The following is a 21,003-nucleotide window of genomic DNA, read 5'->3' on the forward strand; positions in this document are numbered from 1 at the left end:
TGGATGATATTTAAGAGAAACCATGTTTGTTGACCTTAGTCCTTATCTACACCTTAGAGCTTCATGCTGATCTAGCTCGTACTATTTTTTTTTTTTTTCAGAGCCATGGATTGAACTCAGGGCCTTGTGCTTGCCAGGGAAGCGCTTATTCCACTGAGCCATCTCCCCAGCCCCCAGACTATTTTAATAGCGAACATCTGAATAAGATATCTAGGACCTACTTGATGATTTCTAAGGACAATGAAACAGACCATTCAGCTGCCAAGAAAATTTGTTTCTCTAAGAGAACAGAATGGATACATATTTCTATGCAAACTAGATCACCTTCAATCCTGATATTATGGCCCTGGCCAATTTCAAAACTTGTAGGCACCCAGGTTTGTCATGAAACCAGAACTTGGCCTTAAATGTTCTTTGCCTTTGGCTAATTTAACTCTCTTGTGTCCTTTAGATCTTACATGAAAGGTGACACTTCAGAGAAGCTCTTCCTACTCTCCCTTCCCTTTCCTGTGTTAGTAAGCATTTGGTCTTTGTGATGAAACACCTAAGAAAGTAAACTTACGGTACAAAAGATCTGTTCTGGCTCACAGTTTTAGGCTTTTGTTCCCTGGCTCTCTTTTCTCATGCTTGAGAGAAGCTAAAACATCACAGCGACAGGACCATGGCAGAGGAGTCACTCATATCATGGTAACTAGGAAGTAATGAAAGTCAGGAGCAAAGAACAAAGTAGTATCCTGGTAAGTTACATCTCTAGTGACTCATTTCCACCAGATGGGCCCCCATGTTAACTACACTTAACCGCTCAATAATATCCATTAGTTATTGCAGACAAATCAAGCCCACAATCAACTAAACAAGTATGCAGTGAAGGCTTAAACAAATGAGTCTAGTGGCATGAGTTTAGGACTCCAGGAGGATCAAAACCCTCTAACAGAATTCAAGATTCTCTGGGGGCTAAGATAAATAACTTCTCAGGGCATCCTGTATTTGTTTGGCTTTCAAATAGAGGAGGGATAGACTGAATAAAATGCAGGAATCTGAGAGAAATGTAGCAGGACCTTGGGAGATATTTTCCAAGTAACAAATTTTGTGAAGCAGAACTACCTTAGCTCTAGGTTGACATTTACTGTAAGAAGAGGGAGCCTGTAACTTCAGTCTCCTTTTAGTTAATTGGAGTTGGAGCCCAGTGCCCTCAGCTGTGGCCTTATCTGTCACAGTTTTACAGGCCAGGACAGGCCTCAGTGCAGACCAGTGACTCATACAGGTTCACTTGCTATGAATCTGCTGTCTATCTCCAGACAAGGGGCCTAGGCCTTGAGCAACTCACAAGTAAGCATGAAAAGCCAGTTGGATACTAAGTCCTGCTCAGAGCTGCTTTGTAGTGGTCTCCATCTCACCTTTTCAGCTCATGAATGACTTGATTTATTGATGTGGTTAGTGCCTTCATGATCCAGTTGCCTTCCCAGGAGCATCTGAAACTTTTGGGGGATAATTTCTTCATCACAACTGTAACACTTTCCCTCTTCCCATCTCAGTAGCTACTCCTGGCAATATGCCTTCATAAAACTTCAGTCCCTTCCTTCAAAGCATTTGACCCTCTAACTCTAATTAGTAAATCTCACTAGTTGCTATGGTCCTCCCTAGAATAAAGATGAATATAGAGTGGTCTCTCCTACTAGGTAATGAGCATTGGAATTGCCTCTATGTTTCTTATTGTAAATCCTAATGTTCAAAACTGCTAAAAATCTTCATGAGATACAAGTGACTTTACAGAACTCCTCTTCTCCTCAGACCCTCCAACACCTGCCTCTTAGACTAAGGACCTACAAGATTAACTGCTATTATGGTTTATGTCTAGTTGTCCCCCCTAAAAGCCACATGCAGTCATGGGGCAGGGATTTCTAGATTTGAGATTAACTCATGATCCACTGGGATTATGGGTCTTAATACTTCTGAGATTATGGGTATGAGTACTTCCCCCAGCCTGGGGTGAATAGCCTGAATGCAATTGAAGAGAGACAGATTTGCTCTCTGTTGCCATTGTTGCTGCTACTCCTCCGCTTTGCTCTCTTGCTCCTTGCTGCTGCCATGAAAGGATGCTCTGTGCCCCGTGCCACTCTGCCTTGGAGCTGAGTATGGACTGAAACCTCCAGTAACTGTGAGCTAAATAAACCTTGCCTTCCTTCATTTTGAGTGTTGGGTATTCATCCCAGCAACGAGAGAAGGGTAACTGAGACAACTGCTTTCTGTTACTTGGCCAACAGCTGCTCCTAATCTTCCTGCTCCTCTCTGTTCCTTAACATGCTGAATTCGTTTCCCAAGTCAGAGCTCTTACAGTTGCTTTTCTTTATTCCTGTAGTGTTTTTCACCAGATTTGACATAAGTTGTTCCTTATCATCTTGTAGAATTTAGCTTTAGTTATATCTATCTGAAATGGTTGCCTCCCGTCCAGTCCTCTCCTCCATGCATTTTCTTCATCACATCAGTATAAAATGTTTTTGTTTTTTGTTTCCCAGAATTTAGTCACAAACCCAGAGAGAGCAGCCTCCCTTGTTAAAAGCTGTATCCTCTAATTCTACAAAGGAGCCACTGATGTATTTATCACTTACGAGTATTTATTCACTGTGGAAGGACTACAGTATAAAAGCTATATTTAAGAGCCTAAGTGTGAAGTTTAGCCTGTTGTTAGCCTTAGTTTTCAATGGTTATAAATTTTGTTACCTAAGTATTTATAGCCTATTCTAAATGTTGTTTTTCATTGTTTTTAATGTTAAATGTTTTAATGTAATCCTTTAAATGTATTTCATGCATATGGGATTACTACTCTGTGAATAAGCTTATAAAATGTTTTTATAATTACACACAGAGAATATACACTGTGGATTTATTAAATTTCTCCTCTATTTTACTTATTACCTAGCTAGCTTCTTACAACTCTTGCCTTCATTGTTCCTCAGACAGTATTTTCCAAAGAGCATAGGGTGCTATGTTGTAAAACTTAAATTTGTAACCTCAATATCAGTTTGGGTTTTAATGGATTAGAGGCATAGGAGAGTAATATAGCATGGATTGAAGCTCCCGATATGCCGGGAGCAGCGGTCTACACCTATAATACCAGCATCTCAAGAAAATGGTGCACAAAGATCAGCAGTTCAAGGTGAGCCTGGGAATTTAGTAAGACCCTGTCCCAAAATACCCAAATAAAAAATAAAAGGACTGAGGGTATAGTTCAATGATAGAATGCTCCTAGATTTAATGCTCAATTATATGAAAAGAACAGAAGAGAAAAAGTCCAAGCAAATTATTAATCCAGATAAGTACTTCAAATATATGAGAAGAAAAAAGCATGCCTTTACTTCTATGCCAGGGCTTCTCAACAGTAACACCATAATACTTGAGGTTTGAAAATTCTTTCTTTTCAGGGAACAGTTTTGAGCATTCTAGGATGTTTGGCAGTATCCTTGGCTTTTCCTCACCACATGTCAGAACCACTGTTTGCTATAGTTCTAATGAACAAAAATATCTCTAAATTTATCTAAATATCCCTTCTATAGAGAAGGAAAAGAAATCACTTCCAGGTCCACACATATAGGAAATACCATTTGTTATAATTCCCCAAATTATCATAAGTGTGGGGCCCTTTGGTCTTTGAAATACTGACTCAAAGCCTTTAGTTGGCATCTTTTACCCAGTGCCGCTTCTCTTGTTTTGATGTAATCATGCCCGGATGCTTATATTTTTGATGTCAAGCAATACAGTACTTTCTTAATTATGAAATTATATTTTTTCCATTTAAATTCTGAGAAAGGGAAAGAGAGTTATGTGCTACCTCTATTCACAGCTATCATCCTTAAAATAGAAGTGTAAAGTGAACAGATCCATTGTATTAAAAAGTCTCTGGAACATAAACATATATATTAAATGCCACCGATACAGGCTTTCCAAATACAGAGGTCAATTTGAGCATGGCTGTGCTAATCCCAGATGAGGTGAGGATTCCTATTCTGTGTAGTTACGTTGTTTTACTTGTTCCTATTCCAGAACCTCCAGGTCAACCTGTATATCCTGGCCCCCCAGGGGGTTATCTGGGTCCCCAGGCTGGCTACCCTGGGCCCAACAGTCCTTACCCAGGTCCCTACCCAGGACCCCCAATACCACCAGGCAGCTCTGCAGGTGCTGTCCAACCCGGGTTTCCCATACAGAGTCAGCCAGTATATGGACCTGCAGCGGTACCGTGGATGCCAGCACCACCCGTTCCACTGAACTGCCCACCTGGACTGGAATACTTAAGTCAGGTAATTACAAAGGTATGCAAACTTATGAAAGTCACAACTGGGCACCTAGTTTACTTAAACAAAGAAATGATTTAAGAAAATCTGAAATGGTGTTTCCTGCTAACAGGTTACTCTTAGTTTTTCTAGGTCAGTTTCACTTTCTAAGCAAATATAAATGAGGTAGTTATATTTTTGTGTGATCGTGACTAAACCCTGTGCTAGTAGCCAATAGAAAAATACTTATTAAGCAGTCATTCTAGGGGAGTTGATGATAGTAAGCAGTATGTTGCAGTCTTTGCTGTGAGCATAGTACGTGTATTATCTTGCTTAATCTTTACCAAAAAAAAAGCCCCAAAAAACTCATGTATTTGTGCTATAATTATCATTTTTCAGAAGAGGATACTGAGCCTTGAGGAAGTTACTCACCTTGGTCAGAATTAGAAACTTAAGGCAGTAAGGGTATCTTTTTAATCTCCTCCCTTGTACTGAAGCCAGTACCCTTTTATCTCAACACTGAATAGCTTTTGGAAACTGGAAAAGACCATTGAACAAAGCTTATTCCTCAGTTTCAATAATGAAAACCACACAAAGAGTTGACATAGTGTGCATAATGACTTACCTTTTTATAACTAATAAAACTTTGCTTATGATGTTATACTTGTTCCTTGGAATATCTAGTTTTATAAATATAATTACAGGAGAAGGGAGGAAATAAATGGGATTTTACTCTACAACAGGATAATGACTTTTGGCATTTGAGGTTTAACATTTATTTGGTGTGTGAAAGCAGAGAGGTAAGTAGGAGTGTGTCTGAGTATCAAACATCTCAGACATAACATGAAACAGGTTTTTTCCATCAATCATTGATATGCTAAACTTTAAACCAAAAAAAAAGGGAAAAAAAAAGTTCAAAAAATAAAAAATGGTAAAAAGAAGATATAAACAATTACAACTTTTTACACAGAAATTTAGAAATCAAGAGCCGGGGAGATGGCTCAGTGGAATAAGCGCTTCCCTGGCAAGCACAAGAGCCTAAGTTCAATCCCCAGTTCTGCCAAAAAAAAAAAAGAAAGAAAGAAAGAAAAGAAAAGAAATTTAGAAATCTAACCATATACAACATTGTAGCAGGACAGTCTTATGACATTTTTTTTTCTTGTCTCTTGTTTTCAATTTATAATCTCTTTTTTCAAACAAAGACTTACTTGAAAGAGAATATAGCAGTAATTAAAATGACACATATTGGATTACTTTGCTGAATTCATGCACCTACAATATATGAATGGCAATGGAATGCCCATCTCTGACAAAAGTAAACAAAAAGGCTCTATAAATGAAGGACAATTTTGTAGTGAAAAAATATACATATATACCTGTATGTACAAAATAGTTAGCATAGATATACAGCTACTTCTCTTAGTTCAATGAGAAGAAAATTTTGAACTAATAGTGTTTAGGTAAGATATCATGTCCGCATCTTGTACTATGAATAACTACTACAAAGACAATATGCAGTGTATTAATTATTGTAACTGTCCTAATAACCTGTTTTGAAACTGTCTCATTGCTGCTTCTTTCTCAATAAAATTAGTATAAAAAAAGAGTTATGAAGTTCTATAAACAAAAATTTTTATGATATCCAACCAATATCTAGTAAGTCTGATGTATCTCTGGCACAGGCTATTGATATAATTTTCCACAAGGCACTCAAGCAGGATACACAAAAAAATATTAGTCATAAATACATTCTTGAAAAAATATTCTGAAATACACAATTTCAAAATTAGGATCTCATAAAATAGAGGAAATTATCATCTATTACAATTGCTGAAGCCAAGTACACTTGAAATTGGAAACTTATGATAGTAATCTTTTTAATTGAATAAAAAAAAAGTGCTGATCATTTCTTGAGACTCTTCTAGAAGGAATATTGTTTTAGGAATTCCAATATGAATTGGTTTTATTTGATGTAAAGCTTCTCACCTTAAATGAAAAATTTCAACACATATTTCACCTATTTAAAGTTAGTTTTACACTGTCATATAAATTTAAATATTGGTAGTGGTAATATTGATCATTACAAGTGCTTAATTTTCTTTTTGTTTTAATAGATAGATCAGATTCTGGTGCACCAGCAAATTGAACTTCTGGAAGGTATGCATTCATTGGATTAGTCGTATTTCTAGAAAAAGAAATTTATGCAAAACAAGGCGTCTCAGTCACCACAGTGTAACACTGTAGCTCATCTGGGACAGTTAACCAGGTTACTTACTAATGTCTGTCTTCACAGGAACACAAATGTACACCTCATCAACAATTTACTTTTGAAAATGAAGAATCAAATGTTAAAATACTTATTTTACTGCACGCCTCCTTTCACGATACTGACATTAGGTTAGAAGGAAGACAATTGACGCTTTTTCTTTCCTCCTTCTCTCCAAACCAAGTTATTCTATCATTGTACCGCATTACTACCAGCTGTGGACTTGTCATCTGACATCACCTTGGAAATTGCACAGAACTGCCTGCAAAAGTTTAGCCACCTTAGTGAATTTCCAGGGTGATTGAGCTTTCTTGATTCAGATGGAATGATCTAGAAAGTTCTCTGTGCTCACAGTTTCTCCTGGGTCTTCAGGAGAGTCCTGTGCCAGATGCAGGGGCCCTGTAGTGCTGCAGGATGCTGAGCACCAGACTGGAGCCTTCCTTCCTGCAAGAGCAGCCCTGCTCTTCTAGACGAGGCTAGGGTGGCCAGATGTCTCCTTGGGGTCAGTGTTTATCAGGCGCAAGAACAGATTTAGGAGACCAGTAGTTGCTTCAGGAAGCTGACAGGGAGTGAGACCTAGAAGGGCCTAGGAATGATAATGTCTTCTTCTTGGATGTAAGTGTGCACTGTAAACTGCTGGTTTGTAGACTATTTGTTAAGTCTGTCTTATTTGCAACAATCCTTCCACTGCTACAAATTAGAACAAGAATTGTATAAGAGGAAAAATGGAATTTTATTAAATTATAACATTGTCTCCTATTACATTTAAACTATTCATAATGCAAATTGTTGGATATATATAATATATATATAGTTTTTATTTTGTTCAGTGTCTCTAAACTAACATTTTTCTGAAATATAGTTCTTTGCATGATTATCTGCATTTTGAAATGTAGTTTATTCTGCAATATATGCTATCTATTTTATAAAATTCAAATAAGCAGATACCATGTATTATGTGACACATTACATATTCCTTTGTAGAATTATAGACATATAGATTTATAGACATATAAAGAGTGATAATAATTTTTGAAATAGATGACTTGATCAAGAAATATCTAGTAATTTTAAAATTTACTGTTTAATTTGAAGTTTCTTAAAAAGATGCCCTATATGGTTTTTTGCCCCAAATTGAGTCTATATTATTTTTTTCATGTTATAAATCATATAAGGAAGATGAAGATTACTATTTTTATACTATCCGTGCAATAGCAAGCACTTACATTTTTCTCAATTCTATTCTTAATAGACCTAAACATAAACATAAGACTCTTTTGTTTTATTTTCACCTTTTAAAGTAACCAGAAACATTATAGAAAGCCATGTTGTTTTAAAATTAAACAAGGCAAAATTTTCTGTATTATGCTACTTAATGACACAATTGTTAGATAATAGATACACAGATACATGTTGTTTTTGTTTTTGTTTTTGTTTTTGTTTTTCTCTCACCAATCTTTTGACTTTAAGAGGTGTTGAGCTCAAGGGTCATTCTTATTATATGCAGAGGGTCTAGATAAATCCTACCAAAGACACTGAAAGGAATTCATATTGATCAGACTTCTGAAAGATAATTATACCAAATTAAAATTACTCACACACACACATTAGTGTGAAGTTTGAGCCTCTACATATTTCTTTTTCTTTCTTTCTTTTTTTTTTTTTATTTAGGACTACGTGGATCGGACTTGTAGTGATTCTCCTGTTTCCAGCCCCCCCCCCCCACCAAGAGCTGGGATTACAGGCAGGCGCCACCACTCCCAGTCTTAATCGCTGGCTCAGTGCACCCCAGGGTCGCAGCCGGCGCTGCCCACCGGGGATCTTACCCGGGCCCTGTACTCTGCCTAAGCAGGCACTTTAGTCCGCTGAGCTACCAGGCCGGCCCTTTACATATTTCTTTTAAATATGCCATGGCCCCAATATCTGAGGAAAATGGCCAAGTGGGAACATTAATTGCTCCTTTCTGCCTCTGAGAACGGAAACTTTTCCAAGGTGTCAATTCCTACAGGAAACTTGGATAAGATACTTAACATCCCTCCATTTTCTTCACACGTGAGATGAATCCCCAGAGTATGCAGCAATCTCTCCAAGGTTTCCGATGGTCTGTGCAGCCTGTGAGTCAGAGCCTCATGGGTGCATCTCCTTGCTCCCTGCTGCCTAGTACCCACTGCTCACTTCCCACCAGTGGTGAGCTGAGATCAAGGGTGTCCTGGGCACAATGTGGGGTCCTACCCTTCTGATTTTTTTCCCTTTTCCCTTTACACGTATGCATTGGGTGGGAAGAAACCCTCATACTTGTCCTCAAAGGTGGTTCAAAAAGTCAGACTATGATTTCTAAAATGTCTCAAGCCAATTTCTTCAGTACAGTATTGCTACCCTATAGCATCTTTATAACATGTTAAAACTGTACCATGAGAATGAACGTTTTATAGCCCATCGGCACCGCTCTGCCCCTCTATGCCATTATACCGGTCTTGGGTAAGGAGGAGAAAAGTTCTCCTTTGCAACAATGTTGCGTTTAAGAGATACAACTCACTTTCACGAGAATTTATTTCTTTATCTCATTTTGACTTTTTTCTTATTTATCACTTCTTTAAAAAATACCATTTATTTGCCTCTTTCTTGTAATGCTTGGAGTATCATCCAAAGCTGTTATAGCTAGATGTTATAATACCGCGGGAAAAATTAGCTATTTTTAACCAAAAAATGGTAATTACAGATTCCTCTTTTATATTTTCAGTCTTAACAGGCATTGAAACCAATAACAAATATGAAATTAAGAACAGCCTCGGACAGAGGGTTTACTTTGCAGCGGAAGACAATGATTTTGGCACCCTAAATTTCGGTGGACCAAGTAGGCCTTTTACCTTGAGAATTCTTGATAACATGGGCCGAGAGGTCGTAACTATGGTGAGGCCACTGAGATGTGACTGCTGTTGTTGTCCCTGCTGCCTTCAGGAGGTCAGTGTGCAGTTTCTAAAGTAGTTTAACACCAGTCACCCTTTTGCTGAATGTAAGCTTTACCACTATTGTTATATCTATTTATGCTCATTGCTATTGTAGATAGAAATCCAAGCTCCCCCTGGTGTTCCAGTTGGTTATGTTTCTCAGAAGTGGCACCCCTGTCTGCCTAAATTTACTGTTCAAAATGAGAGAAGAGAGGATGTATTAAAAATAAATGGCCCATGTATTTCGTGCAGTTGTTATTCGGATATTGATTTTGAGGTAAGAGATCATTTGTTTCTTATTATCCAAAAAGCGTAATTTTATAGGGTGTTACCAATATACCAAGCATTTTTCCAAGATGGATAATGTGCTCAAGTATTTAACTGTAGTCAATTTTATGGTTACTAATCTGATTAAAGTTTGGTATTAATTACACTAAATGGAAAAAAATTGAAAACTATGAAGTCATAGATTTTTAAAAATCTAGAATTTAAACAAACTCCTAGCAACACTACATATTATCAGCCCTCAGAAGGTTGAAGCAGGAAGATCTCAAACAGAAGGTTGGTGAAGTCTACGAACCAACATTTCGTAGAAATAAAAAATAATATAAAAATGAACAATGTAGAATTGCCAGCCTTGTTACCTAAGTCTGCTTCATGGATCCGTCCTTACCCTGCATGATAGGTGGTGATCCAGACCACGTCCAGGTTTGATTGCTTTAGTCCCTACAAAGAGAACAATTACACAAAGATTGTTTTAATAAGGCTAATACAAAGTACTCTTTTCCATGATTGCACTTTTCATAGCTTGAATTCACCACATTCAACTCTATTCTGAAAACATTAAATAGAATTTTCCAGAGCTAAATGATTTACCATCTTAATCTGCATGCCATGCTGAGTAATGTAACAGAATCCAGGGACCTGTCCTCCTCCATACAGCCTGGACGAAGTCCCCTCTTTCCAGAGTACTGTCACTGTATGAGGTGCCTGCGCATTAATTTAAGCACTCAGTCCATCCTTGGTCACTGCTCTTGGCATCTTCCTGCTTGTGCCCAGGTGACCCCTACTGCACACCTACACTGTGTCACCTCGCTTCCATCAGTTGCCTCCCTTCACCTCCATCAGGCCAGGGTGTCATCTCACCACATCAGAAGGTGGAGCAGTACCCTAACATTAAGATATTTGGAGAGAGAGAAGACAGTGTCTATGTTCACATAATTTTTTATCATACTGTTATATTTTCCTATGTAATGATTACTAATTATTGCTAATCTCTTCCTGTCCTTAATTGAGAGAGAAAGGCATAGAATTCTGCAGTATCTTTGACTTCAGGTGCCTAGGCCCCCCACAGCCTAAAGAGACTACTGTGTAATACATAAAGCCCAGTCATGGTTTGCTGTCATCTGCATTTCATCCTTGTATTACATTAAGTCACTGAAAGCTACAGTGTATTTGTGTATTTACTACATGCGATAATTTCATTACAATGAATGATCTAAACAAGTGGTAGGGAATGGATGGCACACGTGTTTTCTTTTAAGATAAAAAGTATTAATCTATGAGTTGTTTTTTCTCAACTAAAACCTCAGTGTTGAGGTTTCATTGTAGTCTTGTCACCATATGATAAATAAGGGGATTCAGGGTTGCAGTTTCACATCCAGCTCTAAAAGTTTCGTCATCACTGATCTAGACACATAACCAAGTTTCTTAGTTGTAAATATGGGGAAATTTTGCAAATTAATCTCTATTGCTTTTTTTCTCCTATAAAGTCAGAAAATATGGTAAACTGAACCCACCTTTCCAGAGAACAAGAGTATCCTAGAGCCCAGAAGGGTTACTGCCTATGGCCATCTTGTGGCCATGTTAACAACTATTCACGTTCATTGTGTTAGTTTATTTCAGATGGTTGCAAATTCTATGTTGATACTAGTCCTCATATGCTAGTGACAGAAATTGGAAATTTATGAGAATATATGTGCAGTAGAGATGCGTGTGTAGCTACAAACCCTTTATAGAAGAGTTTGCATAGTAATACTTTTCTGTGTAAAGAATGGTATTTCTAGTATAGAGCCAAAGAAGTGAAAAAGTAATTGCTTTCCATAGTTCCTTTAAGGAACAATGTTAATGCAATAACCATATATTTTACTTTTAAGAAATAAGTGAAAGAATTGTGTAATGCATTGTGAAATTTTACATTTAATACTATGAAGTTAGATTTCATCAGGAAGCTTCTCTAAATGAATGCCTTAGCATCTGTTATGGCCCTAAAATGTCCTTCAAAAGTCTGATGTGTACAGAGCTGTGGATTGAAGAATGCAGTTGATTAACCAGCTGCAATCATCATCAGTGATTAATCCTTTGATATGTTCCTGGTTGAATGTGCTGCTAGAAGCCAGACCCATCTGGAGGATACTCTTATAGAGAATGGGTCACTGGAGATTTCCATAGTATCGAGGGCTCATCTGTGTTTGGATTTCACTGCTTTCTCTGCTTTGGGCTGCCGTGTATTGAGCAGCTCTTCTCTGCCAGGTTGTTCAGTGATGACATTTCAACGTTGGAGCCAGTTCATTGTCAACATACCCTCTAAAACCATGAACCAAGTTAAACCTCTGCAATACATCCTTATTTATGTAATGATTAATACCTTTCCTAAGCATTTGAATGGATGGTATCTAGGTACCATCTTTGACAGACATGATAAGACTTACATGATTCATTTTCTGTAGGGTTTATGATGGGAAGGTTCACATTTTAATCCATAAAATGACAGTATGAGGGACTGTCAGTGGGCATGAGAACTTCTAGGAAAAGATGATATAAAAGCTTGAACTACAGAAGGTGAAGAAATGACTTGAAACAGAAATAATGGCAGAGATATGTCATGTGTACTCAGTGAGACTGAAGCATGCACTTTGTGTCAATTGAAGATATCATAATGCCATATGTTTCAGAAGCTAAATAAGTGATGACACGTTTGGTTAACTTAAGCATGGAGGGTTCAACAGCTGGTATTTTGGGAGAGTAAGAATTTGTATTTAGATCACACTGAATCTTGGTTATGGAATGAAAACTTGAGAAATTCTCATTACATGGATGAGAGTTGAGGTCATGACACGATTTCCCCAAGAAAGAACAGGAGCTACCCAGGTAGACTCATGTAGATGGCAAAAGCATGATTTTTTTCCAGGAATTTGGGTAGGTAATAATTAATGCTGATACCCTAAAGCAGTCTCATCTATGAACCTGAAGTCTTCATTGATAGTATTATTATGATGATACATTACTTAAAGGTTATGATGTGATCATAGCCTTACAGATATACTAAGTAGCTCATGAGGAAATCAATACAGTATCTTATCAGCAATCATACTTTCTATTTCACAGTACAACTTGTTCTATTCCTTTGATGTGTAGCTACTTTATTTGTACTATTGTATTTCAGTTTTGGCAATCATATTTAAAATTGTGAGATGCATCTAAGAATTTCTTTCCAGCATATTATTTACTAATTATTGTTGTTAAATTATTACACTTATGGATGAAAATATGCAACATTAAGGGCTGGAGGTGTCCTCCAGTGGTAGAAGGCTGGCTGAACATACTCAGGCCCTGAGTTCATTCCCTAGTAGTGGGAAAAATATTAATATATCATCATTCGGATTTCCAAAGGTTGAAATTTTATTACTGTGATCCTATTTTAAAAATGTATTCAGAATTCACCTAAAATTTTGTATACTTAATGAATTTTGAACTATCGATCATTAATCCTATTTCTGAACTGTGCCACAAAAATTATATGGCCTGTGTCTGAAACAAATTTTGGTAAAACTTTGTTTTTGGAGTTAGTAAACAAAAATGGAAGTATTAATATATTTATCAATATGTATTTGGGAGTTGCTGGTAGCTGGCAGGTTGTCACCTGAAGCTTTCATTTTGAAAACTATTTCAAAATTAAAAGATGAAATGTAGAGTTTCCTTATATTTCAGAATTTTGAAGATCACATCCATCTCTACTCAGATGAAATGGGTCATTTTTAAATTTTCCCACATTTATTTAGTAGGTTGACCTGAAGCAAAGGGTTCAAAAGGTGTTCCTGGCTGTCTGGTGCTTCGTGCACATTTGAAAAGGACTTGCCTTTCCTCCTCACACCACGCTAAGGCTGCCTTGCGTGGCGACTGCCAAACACACTCAGCTTCTGCGTGCTCACTGGAGGGGCAGCTTCACTGTGGGCACAGTTTGCTCGGCTCTTTACTTGGCCTTGTATTTTCCACAGGCAGAACTGTAAATGAACTCTTTTGCATGCATCTTTCTTATTTTATTATTCACAATCCACTCGCTATCAGGTCTTACCCTAAGCAGTGACCAGGGGCAATCACTCAAGTTGCTTAGTGGTTACTTCCTTCAATCAAAGCTGACAATATTCTTTTCCAAGCTGTTAACCTTTCCTGTGTCCCTTCCCTTAGTGAGTGGAGATGGGCCCTCCATCATGTTTAAACCTGTAGCCTCTATAAGCTACCTGTGTTCCTCCTTAAGCAGAAAACTAATTTTTACCTTTTCTTAAATTTTACTCTGGATCAATTCAAATAATTTGTTACCCCCAATGTAAAATAGAAAATGTTACATATTGTTAAAAAGCTAATTTCTATCACTTATGTAGGGAGTGAAGCAGTTTTGGAAGCAGAGATTATTAGTCCTAGATATATGTGGGCATGATTGAATACAATATTTCCCATCAGTCATGGTAGTAACTTTGGCATAACTTTTCTACAAACCTTTATTGGTTTTCTGATATAGATTAAATCTCTTGATGAACAGTCCGTGGTTGGCAAGATTTCCAGGCAGTGGGGCGGCATGGTAAGAGCGGCATTCACAGACGCCGACAACTTCGGAATCCAGTTTCCTTTAGACCTGGATGTGAAGATGAAAACCGTGATGCTTGGGGCCTGCTTCCTCATCGTAAGGCCGTGCTCAGTCCTCTTGGTCGCGCATTGTTTCTCTGCTGTCATTCTCAGACAGTTCAACATGTTGTGCACTTCAGAATGATCTTTCTAAATTAGTAGGTTTTATAGAAACATTCCCTTGTAATACCAGCTCTGAAATTCCATTTGATTCTGACACTATAGATGACATAGGTGAGCAGTTTCTGTCTGAAGAATATGCATTTTCACAAGAAAAGGATTTTGTGTCTTATGCTTATCTCGGAGTATTTATTTTAAAACACAGAATTAGTGCTTTGGAAAAGATGTTGAGTCTGGGTGTAAATGGAAATAATGTCAATGAAAGAAGAAAGTCTGTTCTGATTTACTATTAAACCGTCTAATATGCGGTTCTAAACTCCTAAAGCCCCAAGTACCAGAACAAGAATAAAATCATATCATTTGTAGGAAAGTGGAAAAAATGAAAATTAGAATGTTAAATGAAATAAGCCAGACTTAGAATGTCAAATACTGTGCTCTCTCTGATGAAAATAGGAGGAGGAAGGAGAGGGGAAGAGGAAAGGGTGGTGGATTGAGATAACAAAAGAGTAGAAGGGAGACTGACAGAAAGGGAAGGAAATGGGGGAGGGAGGAAAGGGACAGAGACAAGGAGACGGAAATTGACCAAACAATGTTATATGTGTGTACCAATATACCAAAATGAATCTTGAGTTTGATTCCCAGTACGAAGAAAGAAAGAAGGAAAGATCTGACAATTTTTTATTAAATTAAGATGCACAAGTAAGAAAAATAAAACCCTAAGCAGCAGGCCATAAGCTCACTTCAACTAAGTCAGAAACGCAATTGGAAATTTGTAGAGCATCTGAGTTTGATAATAGTATTTAGCAAGATTTGAGGATTACAGGAGTAGCAATGGTCTTTGACATAAGCTGCATAATAGAAAGACCTGTGTAACTTTTCATACTCTCCCTGTCTGCTTTGCACCCTACATGAGAATCTTTATTGTTGGAATGCAGCCTTAAATCTGTACAGAAACCACAGATGATTGCTCATGTGTTACAGCCGTGGTCTGAGACACTAGAGGAATATGTTAAATACTGATTTATGTATGTAATCAGAAAAAGTCAGAATGTGCAGGAAAAAAACAACCCAACCTAGTTCCTTCATTAATTGCCAAAGAAAATAAAAAGACAAAGATAAAATGAAAAGGAAATGTTAAGAGGTACAACAGTTTGTAGATCATGTTGATATACCAGTCAAACAAGGGTGTTTACAAAGACATTACGAGACATTCAGAGAAATTTGAACATTTCTCTGAACATCAAACATGGCTATTTGATGGAATGAACTTATGATTAATGATATATTGATCATATTCTAGAAAAACAGAAAATTCATATTTGTTAGAGACACACTGAAGTGTTTCACTATTTGATGATTTTATCTCATGGGTTTACTTTTAAATAATAGAGATGAGCACAGTGGAATCTAGCAGATGGAGTAATAAATGAAATGAGGTTGGTTTATTAATAATAACAGAAGATGCATGAAAAGAAACTAAGCTTTTGTTCTAAATTGGCATGTGTTTAATTTCTATATTAAATTTAAACATTTTTTTTTGGTGGTGCCAGGGATCGACCACGAGAACTTGCACTCGCCAGGCAAGCACTTATGCCACTGAGCTATCTCCAAAGCCTTGAATTTAAGATATATCCAGAATGATCAGGAAGCTATCTCAGTGGCATAAATACCTGCCTGGCAAGCACAAGGCCCCAAGTTTGATCCCTGGTACTATAAAAATGAATAAATAACTAAATAAGCAAATAAATCCAGAATTATATGAAAAATTGGACCGTCAGTAAATATTGTTCTTATCCAAAGAGCAAATTTAACCCTGAAGTTTAGGAAACTGTTTAAACAGAGGAAAGGTGTGTGAAAGATACTGTGTATGTAAGGAAAGAAAGCCATCTGGAATGTATAGTTTGAGGGAAAATGCAGGTGAAAGTAGAGAGAAGAGCTGTATTGTGGTCTTCTCTGAAGACCTTTTAAACCTACAGTTAGAAGAAAAGATAATTTCTGGTGTGTTAAAGCACAGTACAGTAACTGCACGTACTGATAATGTAGTGGGCATTACTACAAACATCAGAAAAAATAATTTTGAATACTTTTACCCATAAAGATGTGATAAGTATTTGACATAATAAGTAGGTGTAAACTGATTCAAACATTGCACAATGTGTGCGTGTATTGAAACAGCACATGGCAACACATAAATGCATGAAATTTTTAAGTGTCAGTTAAAACAACTTTTAAAGAATACTTACATTTTATATAGCTTTTTCTAGAAATCCATCAGCTCAAGTCAGCTAAATCCTGGGGAGAATGTGGGAAATGGATTTTTGAAAGTTCATACTGGAATAGTATAATGCACGTGGTTGGCAAAATAGGATTGCATTATTACTGTTGAGATTCAACATCATACTAAATGTAAAAGAAATAAAATCCATAGGACTTTCCTAATGTGATACAGGGAAGGTAGGATCTAGGGACACAGCAGTGGAGGGAACCACGTGGGGCTATGATTAGTGGGGTTGTGAAAGAATGGATGATACTGAACCAAAAACTTCTCTGGCTGTCGTCGTCCTGAAAAATAACCTAGAGCTGTACATGGAACCCTGTTGCCAGAGAAGTTGTATGAGTAGAGAAGGGCCACAAAAAATTGAGGAAAAAAATAATAAGATAGAAAGATTGCAGGATGCATCAATAAGTGTTAAGAGAGAAGTCCCCAAGTGACTAATTAAATTCTTACAAGATAGAATGATCAGATTTAGTTGTTATTAAAATGCAAAAGGGGCCAGGCATGGTGGTGCATGCCTGTAGTCCCAGCACCTGAAAGGCTTAGGCAGGAGGATCACTGCAAGTTGAAGGCCAGCCTGCGGTAAGCAGTGAGACCCTACTCGAAAAAAGAAAGGAAAAAATAATGAAAAGGTAAAGTAGAGATTACAGAGATATAAACTCTTCCCAGATTCACATATGATATTTAATTTGTGTGCACGTAACAGGTGCACTACTGTGTGATCGCTACCATTTACTTTCTATATCTGAGACTTGATCTCTGTTTTACTGGTAGAACTTATTACTGTACTTTTGTTTTTATCCAGGACTTCATGTTTTTTGAAACTGCTCCAAACAAGAACCAAAGTATGGGAGTGGATTCATGAGAGAGTCCTCAGAGAAGTGAAATCATGCACGTTGAGGATATTGAAGAGTAAAGCTTTTTTTTTTCTGTACCAGTATCACGGCTACCTGTATGATTTAAAGTCTGATGCCTATAGATCTGGATAAATGATTTTACTTTTAAATCACAGTCTATTTTCTGTATCTCTGTCATATAAATATGAGACATTTATACATTTTTAGATTTTGTGAACCTGAGATAAAGGGCATGCCTTTGCATTTAGAAATGAAATTTTCTTATAAAATTTTTTGTATTATAATCACGGTCCTACTTTCTATTTTATGCACAATTGAAACATCATAAACTTTAATAAATAACTAAATGACTGAATGTCTTTGGTTAAAATTTATTTCCTGTGACAAACACAATGTTATTTTAAAAAATACTATCTGTTCAAAAACTTGCACAAGCCAGGGTCTGCATCTTTTCTGTTATTGTCTAATACTATTCAATATGGATGCTATAAAGGAAAATTAAAATTGTTTTTCTCTTTAGGAAATCATAATGCATTTAAAATGTTGCTATTAACCAATCTACAATCACAAGTAACTTTTATAAAGAAAAATAATAAATACCCTATTTCAAAGGGCTTTCAGTGAACAAAGTTATGATTTACTGCCAAAGAAACCCTTTAAAGACTCACTACAGAGATCTTCCTCAAATGGGTGGAGGGGGTAGGAGGAGAGGGAGGAAAGGTAGAGAAAGGGGATGGAAAAATTGAAGGGAGAAAATGGTGTTGCAAACTGAACTTGTTGAAATGGGAAAAGAACCAAGAGTTGGAGGGAGCAGGAAGGGAGGAGGAGAGGAGAATTTTTTAAAAAGAAAAAGAAAGATGTATTATGTACATGTACCTTCTTGCCATGGTAAATGTAATCATTATGTATTGCAAACTTACTAATGAATTTTGAAAGATTCATTTTCTCTAAAATCTTAGTGTTGGTATTGTTATGATTTGTGTCTAGTTGTCCCCAAGCGTCATGTCTTTGGGGGTGGCTTCTAGAGTTTGTGGTTAATTCTTGGTCAAATGCTGGGATTAGAGGAGGAAGTGCTAAGCCTTCCCTGGGGCAGATACTCTGCCTACAAATGTAAGGAGGAGAGAAAGGCTAGCAAGCTACGCCAGCTGCTGTCCCTCCCTTTGCTCTTTGCTGTTTTCTACCACTGTGAAAGGCTGCCCCTTGCCATGTGTCACCGTGCCTTGGAGCCAGCTGAGCATGGACTGAAATCTCCATTAACAGCTAAATAATATTTTCCTTCTCTAATTTTGGGTGTTGGGTTTTTTGTCCCAGCAATGGGAGGAAAGTAACTGAAACAGATATAATCTTTGAAATCATTATTTACATGCACAATATTTTATTCCTGTGTTTTTTTATTTGGGGGGGTTGTTGTTTTTTGTTTGTTTGTTTGTTGTATTTTAGGGAAGGGCCTACAGGGTGTTCAGGGTCTCAATACTAGATCAGACTCATAATGATCTGCCTGTTTACAGCCTCCCAAGCACTGGGATTATGGGCACACGCCACCATGCCCAGTCTCAACTGCCATCTCAGCGTGCCCTGGGGATCGAACCCCTGGCTCCTGCGCCTGCTCACAGATGCTTTAACTCCTGTGTTCTAATAATTGTACAATATGATAATGATGAGATTCTCAGATGGCAGTTAAGTGAAAAAGAAATGGATTTGTTCAGATTATAAGCTTCTGTATTGGTTGATCAATTTATAGCAATAAAGGGCAGCCCCCTTTTTAAGCCCCCTTCTATCCTTCTTTGACGGAAAGTATCTTTCTCTCAATAAATTCTTCATGCTCTTAAAAAGAAAATTTTAAAAGTTATAGCAATAAGCAGATATGTAGAGTAAAAGCTTACTGATATATCATTTGCACATTTGCTTTGTGTTTTTAATCCAAATGTGGTCAGTTGGGCTGGCGAGATAGCTGGGGAGATAGCTTGGTGGCATAAGTGCCTGCTTAGCAAGTGCAAGGATCCAGGTTCAATCCCCAGTACTACATGCCTTGTCAGCTTATAAATCAGGGCGAGGTGGTACATGCCTGTAGTTCTAGTGCTAGGAAGGCTGAGACAGGAGGATCACTCTTATGGTTTATGTGTATTTGTCCCCCCAGTTTCTCATGCAATCATGGGGCAAGCTCCTAGTGTGTGTGATTAATTCATGATCTAAGACTGAGATTATGGGTTTGAGTACTGCTGGCATTATGGGTGTGAGTACTACACCCCACCCAGGGCAGATGGTCTGAATGTAACATAAAGGAGAGAGAGACAGACTTCCTCTCTGTTGCCTTGGTTGCTACTAGTCCTACCATTTGCTATTGCTTTTTGCTGCCACCATGAACTGCTGCTCTCTGCCATGTGTCAGTCTGCCTTGGAGCCAGCTGAATATGGACTGAAACCTCCATTAACTGTGAGCTAAATAAACCTTTCCTTCCTTCCTTCATTTTGAGTATCAGATATTTGTCCCAGCAACAAGAGAAGAATAACTGAGACAATTACTATAAGTCCAAACTGCATAGAGAAACCCAATATGAAGATAAGTGAATAAATAAACAACCACAAAAATGTGGTCAATCAGTTTGGTGGGCCTCAGAACACTGACACAGTTAGATGAGCCCCCTTTTACTACTCTTTCCATTCAATATCTCCTTGAACAAGCACATGGGCTGGGGTGCCTGCAGGGAAAAATCCCTACGGGTTGACAGGCTAGACTTTCTCAGTCAGAAATGAAAGGAATTTTGTACTTGTAGGAAGATTGTGTGGAGGAAGTAGAGGGCCAGTGCATATCCTCCCTCATGCTCAGGAGACATAAACTTAGAAAAGACACTCCCATGGGACATGCCCTTTCATCCACAAAACTGCACCAAGGGCTGCTACTCTCCATGCCAAGGCATGTCTGCAGCATCCTAGCACCCCAATGTCTCCAAAGGAAACGGAGGTGAACACACAGCTAAGGCAAGTAAACTACAAAACAAGCGAAGTCTAATGACCTCCCAGCATCCTAATCAGCTCCCTGGATGCTGCATTCTAAGGATGAGTCAAAACCATGGCAGTCATTCCTAACTTACACCAACACAGGGAGCCCGCCAAGTAAAGCACGGGTACATGCACACCTGGATCCCAGGTCATTCCTACCAGCTGGAAGAGAGGGCTTTCCAAGATACTTATGAAGTGGCAAAGCCAATCCCCAGCGAGGCTCAAAGGCAGTGATGTCTCCGACAACTACAAAGCATGGCCACAAAGCACAGTGAATGATTCCGATCAAAAAATATTACAGTGAAAAGCACCTTGTCACTAATCCTCATCAAAAAGCTTGCCCCAAATTTGAGCATATTTATTCCCAC

At 37.8% G+C, this 21,003-nt stretch overlaps 1 protein-coding gene across 3 annotated transcripts in view; it reads left to right on the forward strand.

Moving 5' to 3' along the window:
* The window catches only part of LOC101585551 (phospholipid scramblase 1-like), a 37,370-nt gene extending 18,887 nt beyond the window's left edge, over positions 1-18,483 (forward strand). For all 3 annotated transcript variants that reach the window (XM_004629280.2, XM_023713062.1, XM_023713061.1), the window contains 6 exons: positions 4,042-4,295; positions 6,383-6,425; positions 9,275-9,495; positions 9,598-9,759; positions 14,281-14,442; positions 17,585-18,483. In XM_004629280.2, the coding sequence (XP_004629337.2) occupies positions 4,042-4,295; positions 6,383-6,425; positions 9,275-9,495; positions 9,598-9,759; positions 14,281-14,442; positions 17,585-17,644 (902 nt within the window). In that variant the 3' untranslated portion in view covers positions 17,645-18,483. The remainder of the gene's footprint in view (positions 1-4,041; positions 4,296-6,382; positions 6,426-9,274; positions 9,496-9,597; positions 9,760-14,280; positions 14,443-17,584) is intronic.
* The last annotated feature ends 2,520 nt before the right edge of the window (positions 18,484-21,003 follow it).

The sequence above is a fragment of the Octodon degus genome, unplaced genomic scaffold (assembly GCF_000260255.1).
Source record: "Octodon degus isolate 3935 unplaced genomic scaffold, OctDeg1.0 scaffold00028, whole genome shotgun sequence".
Taxonomy (NCBI): domain Eukaryota; kingdom Metazoa; phylum Chordata; class Mammalia; order Rodentia; family Octodontidae; genus Octodon; species Octodon degus.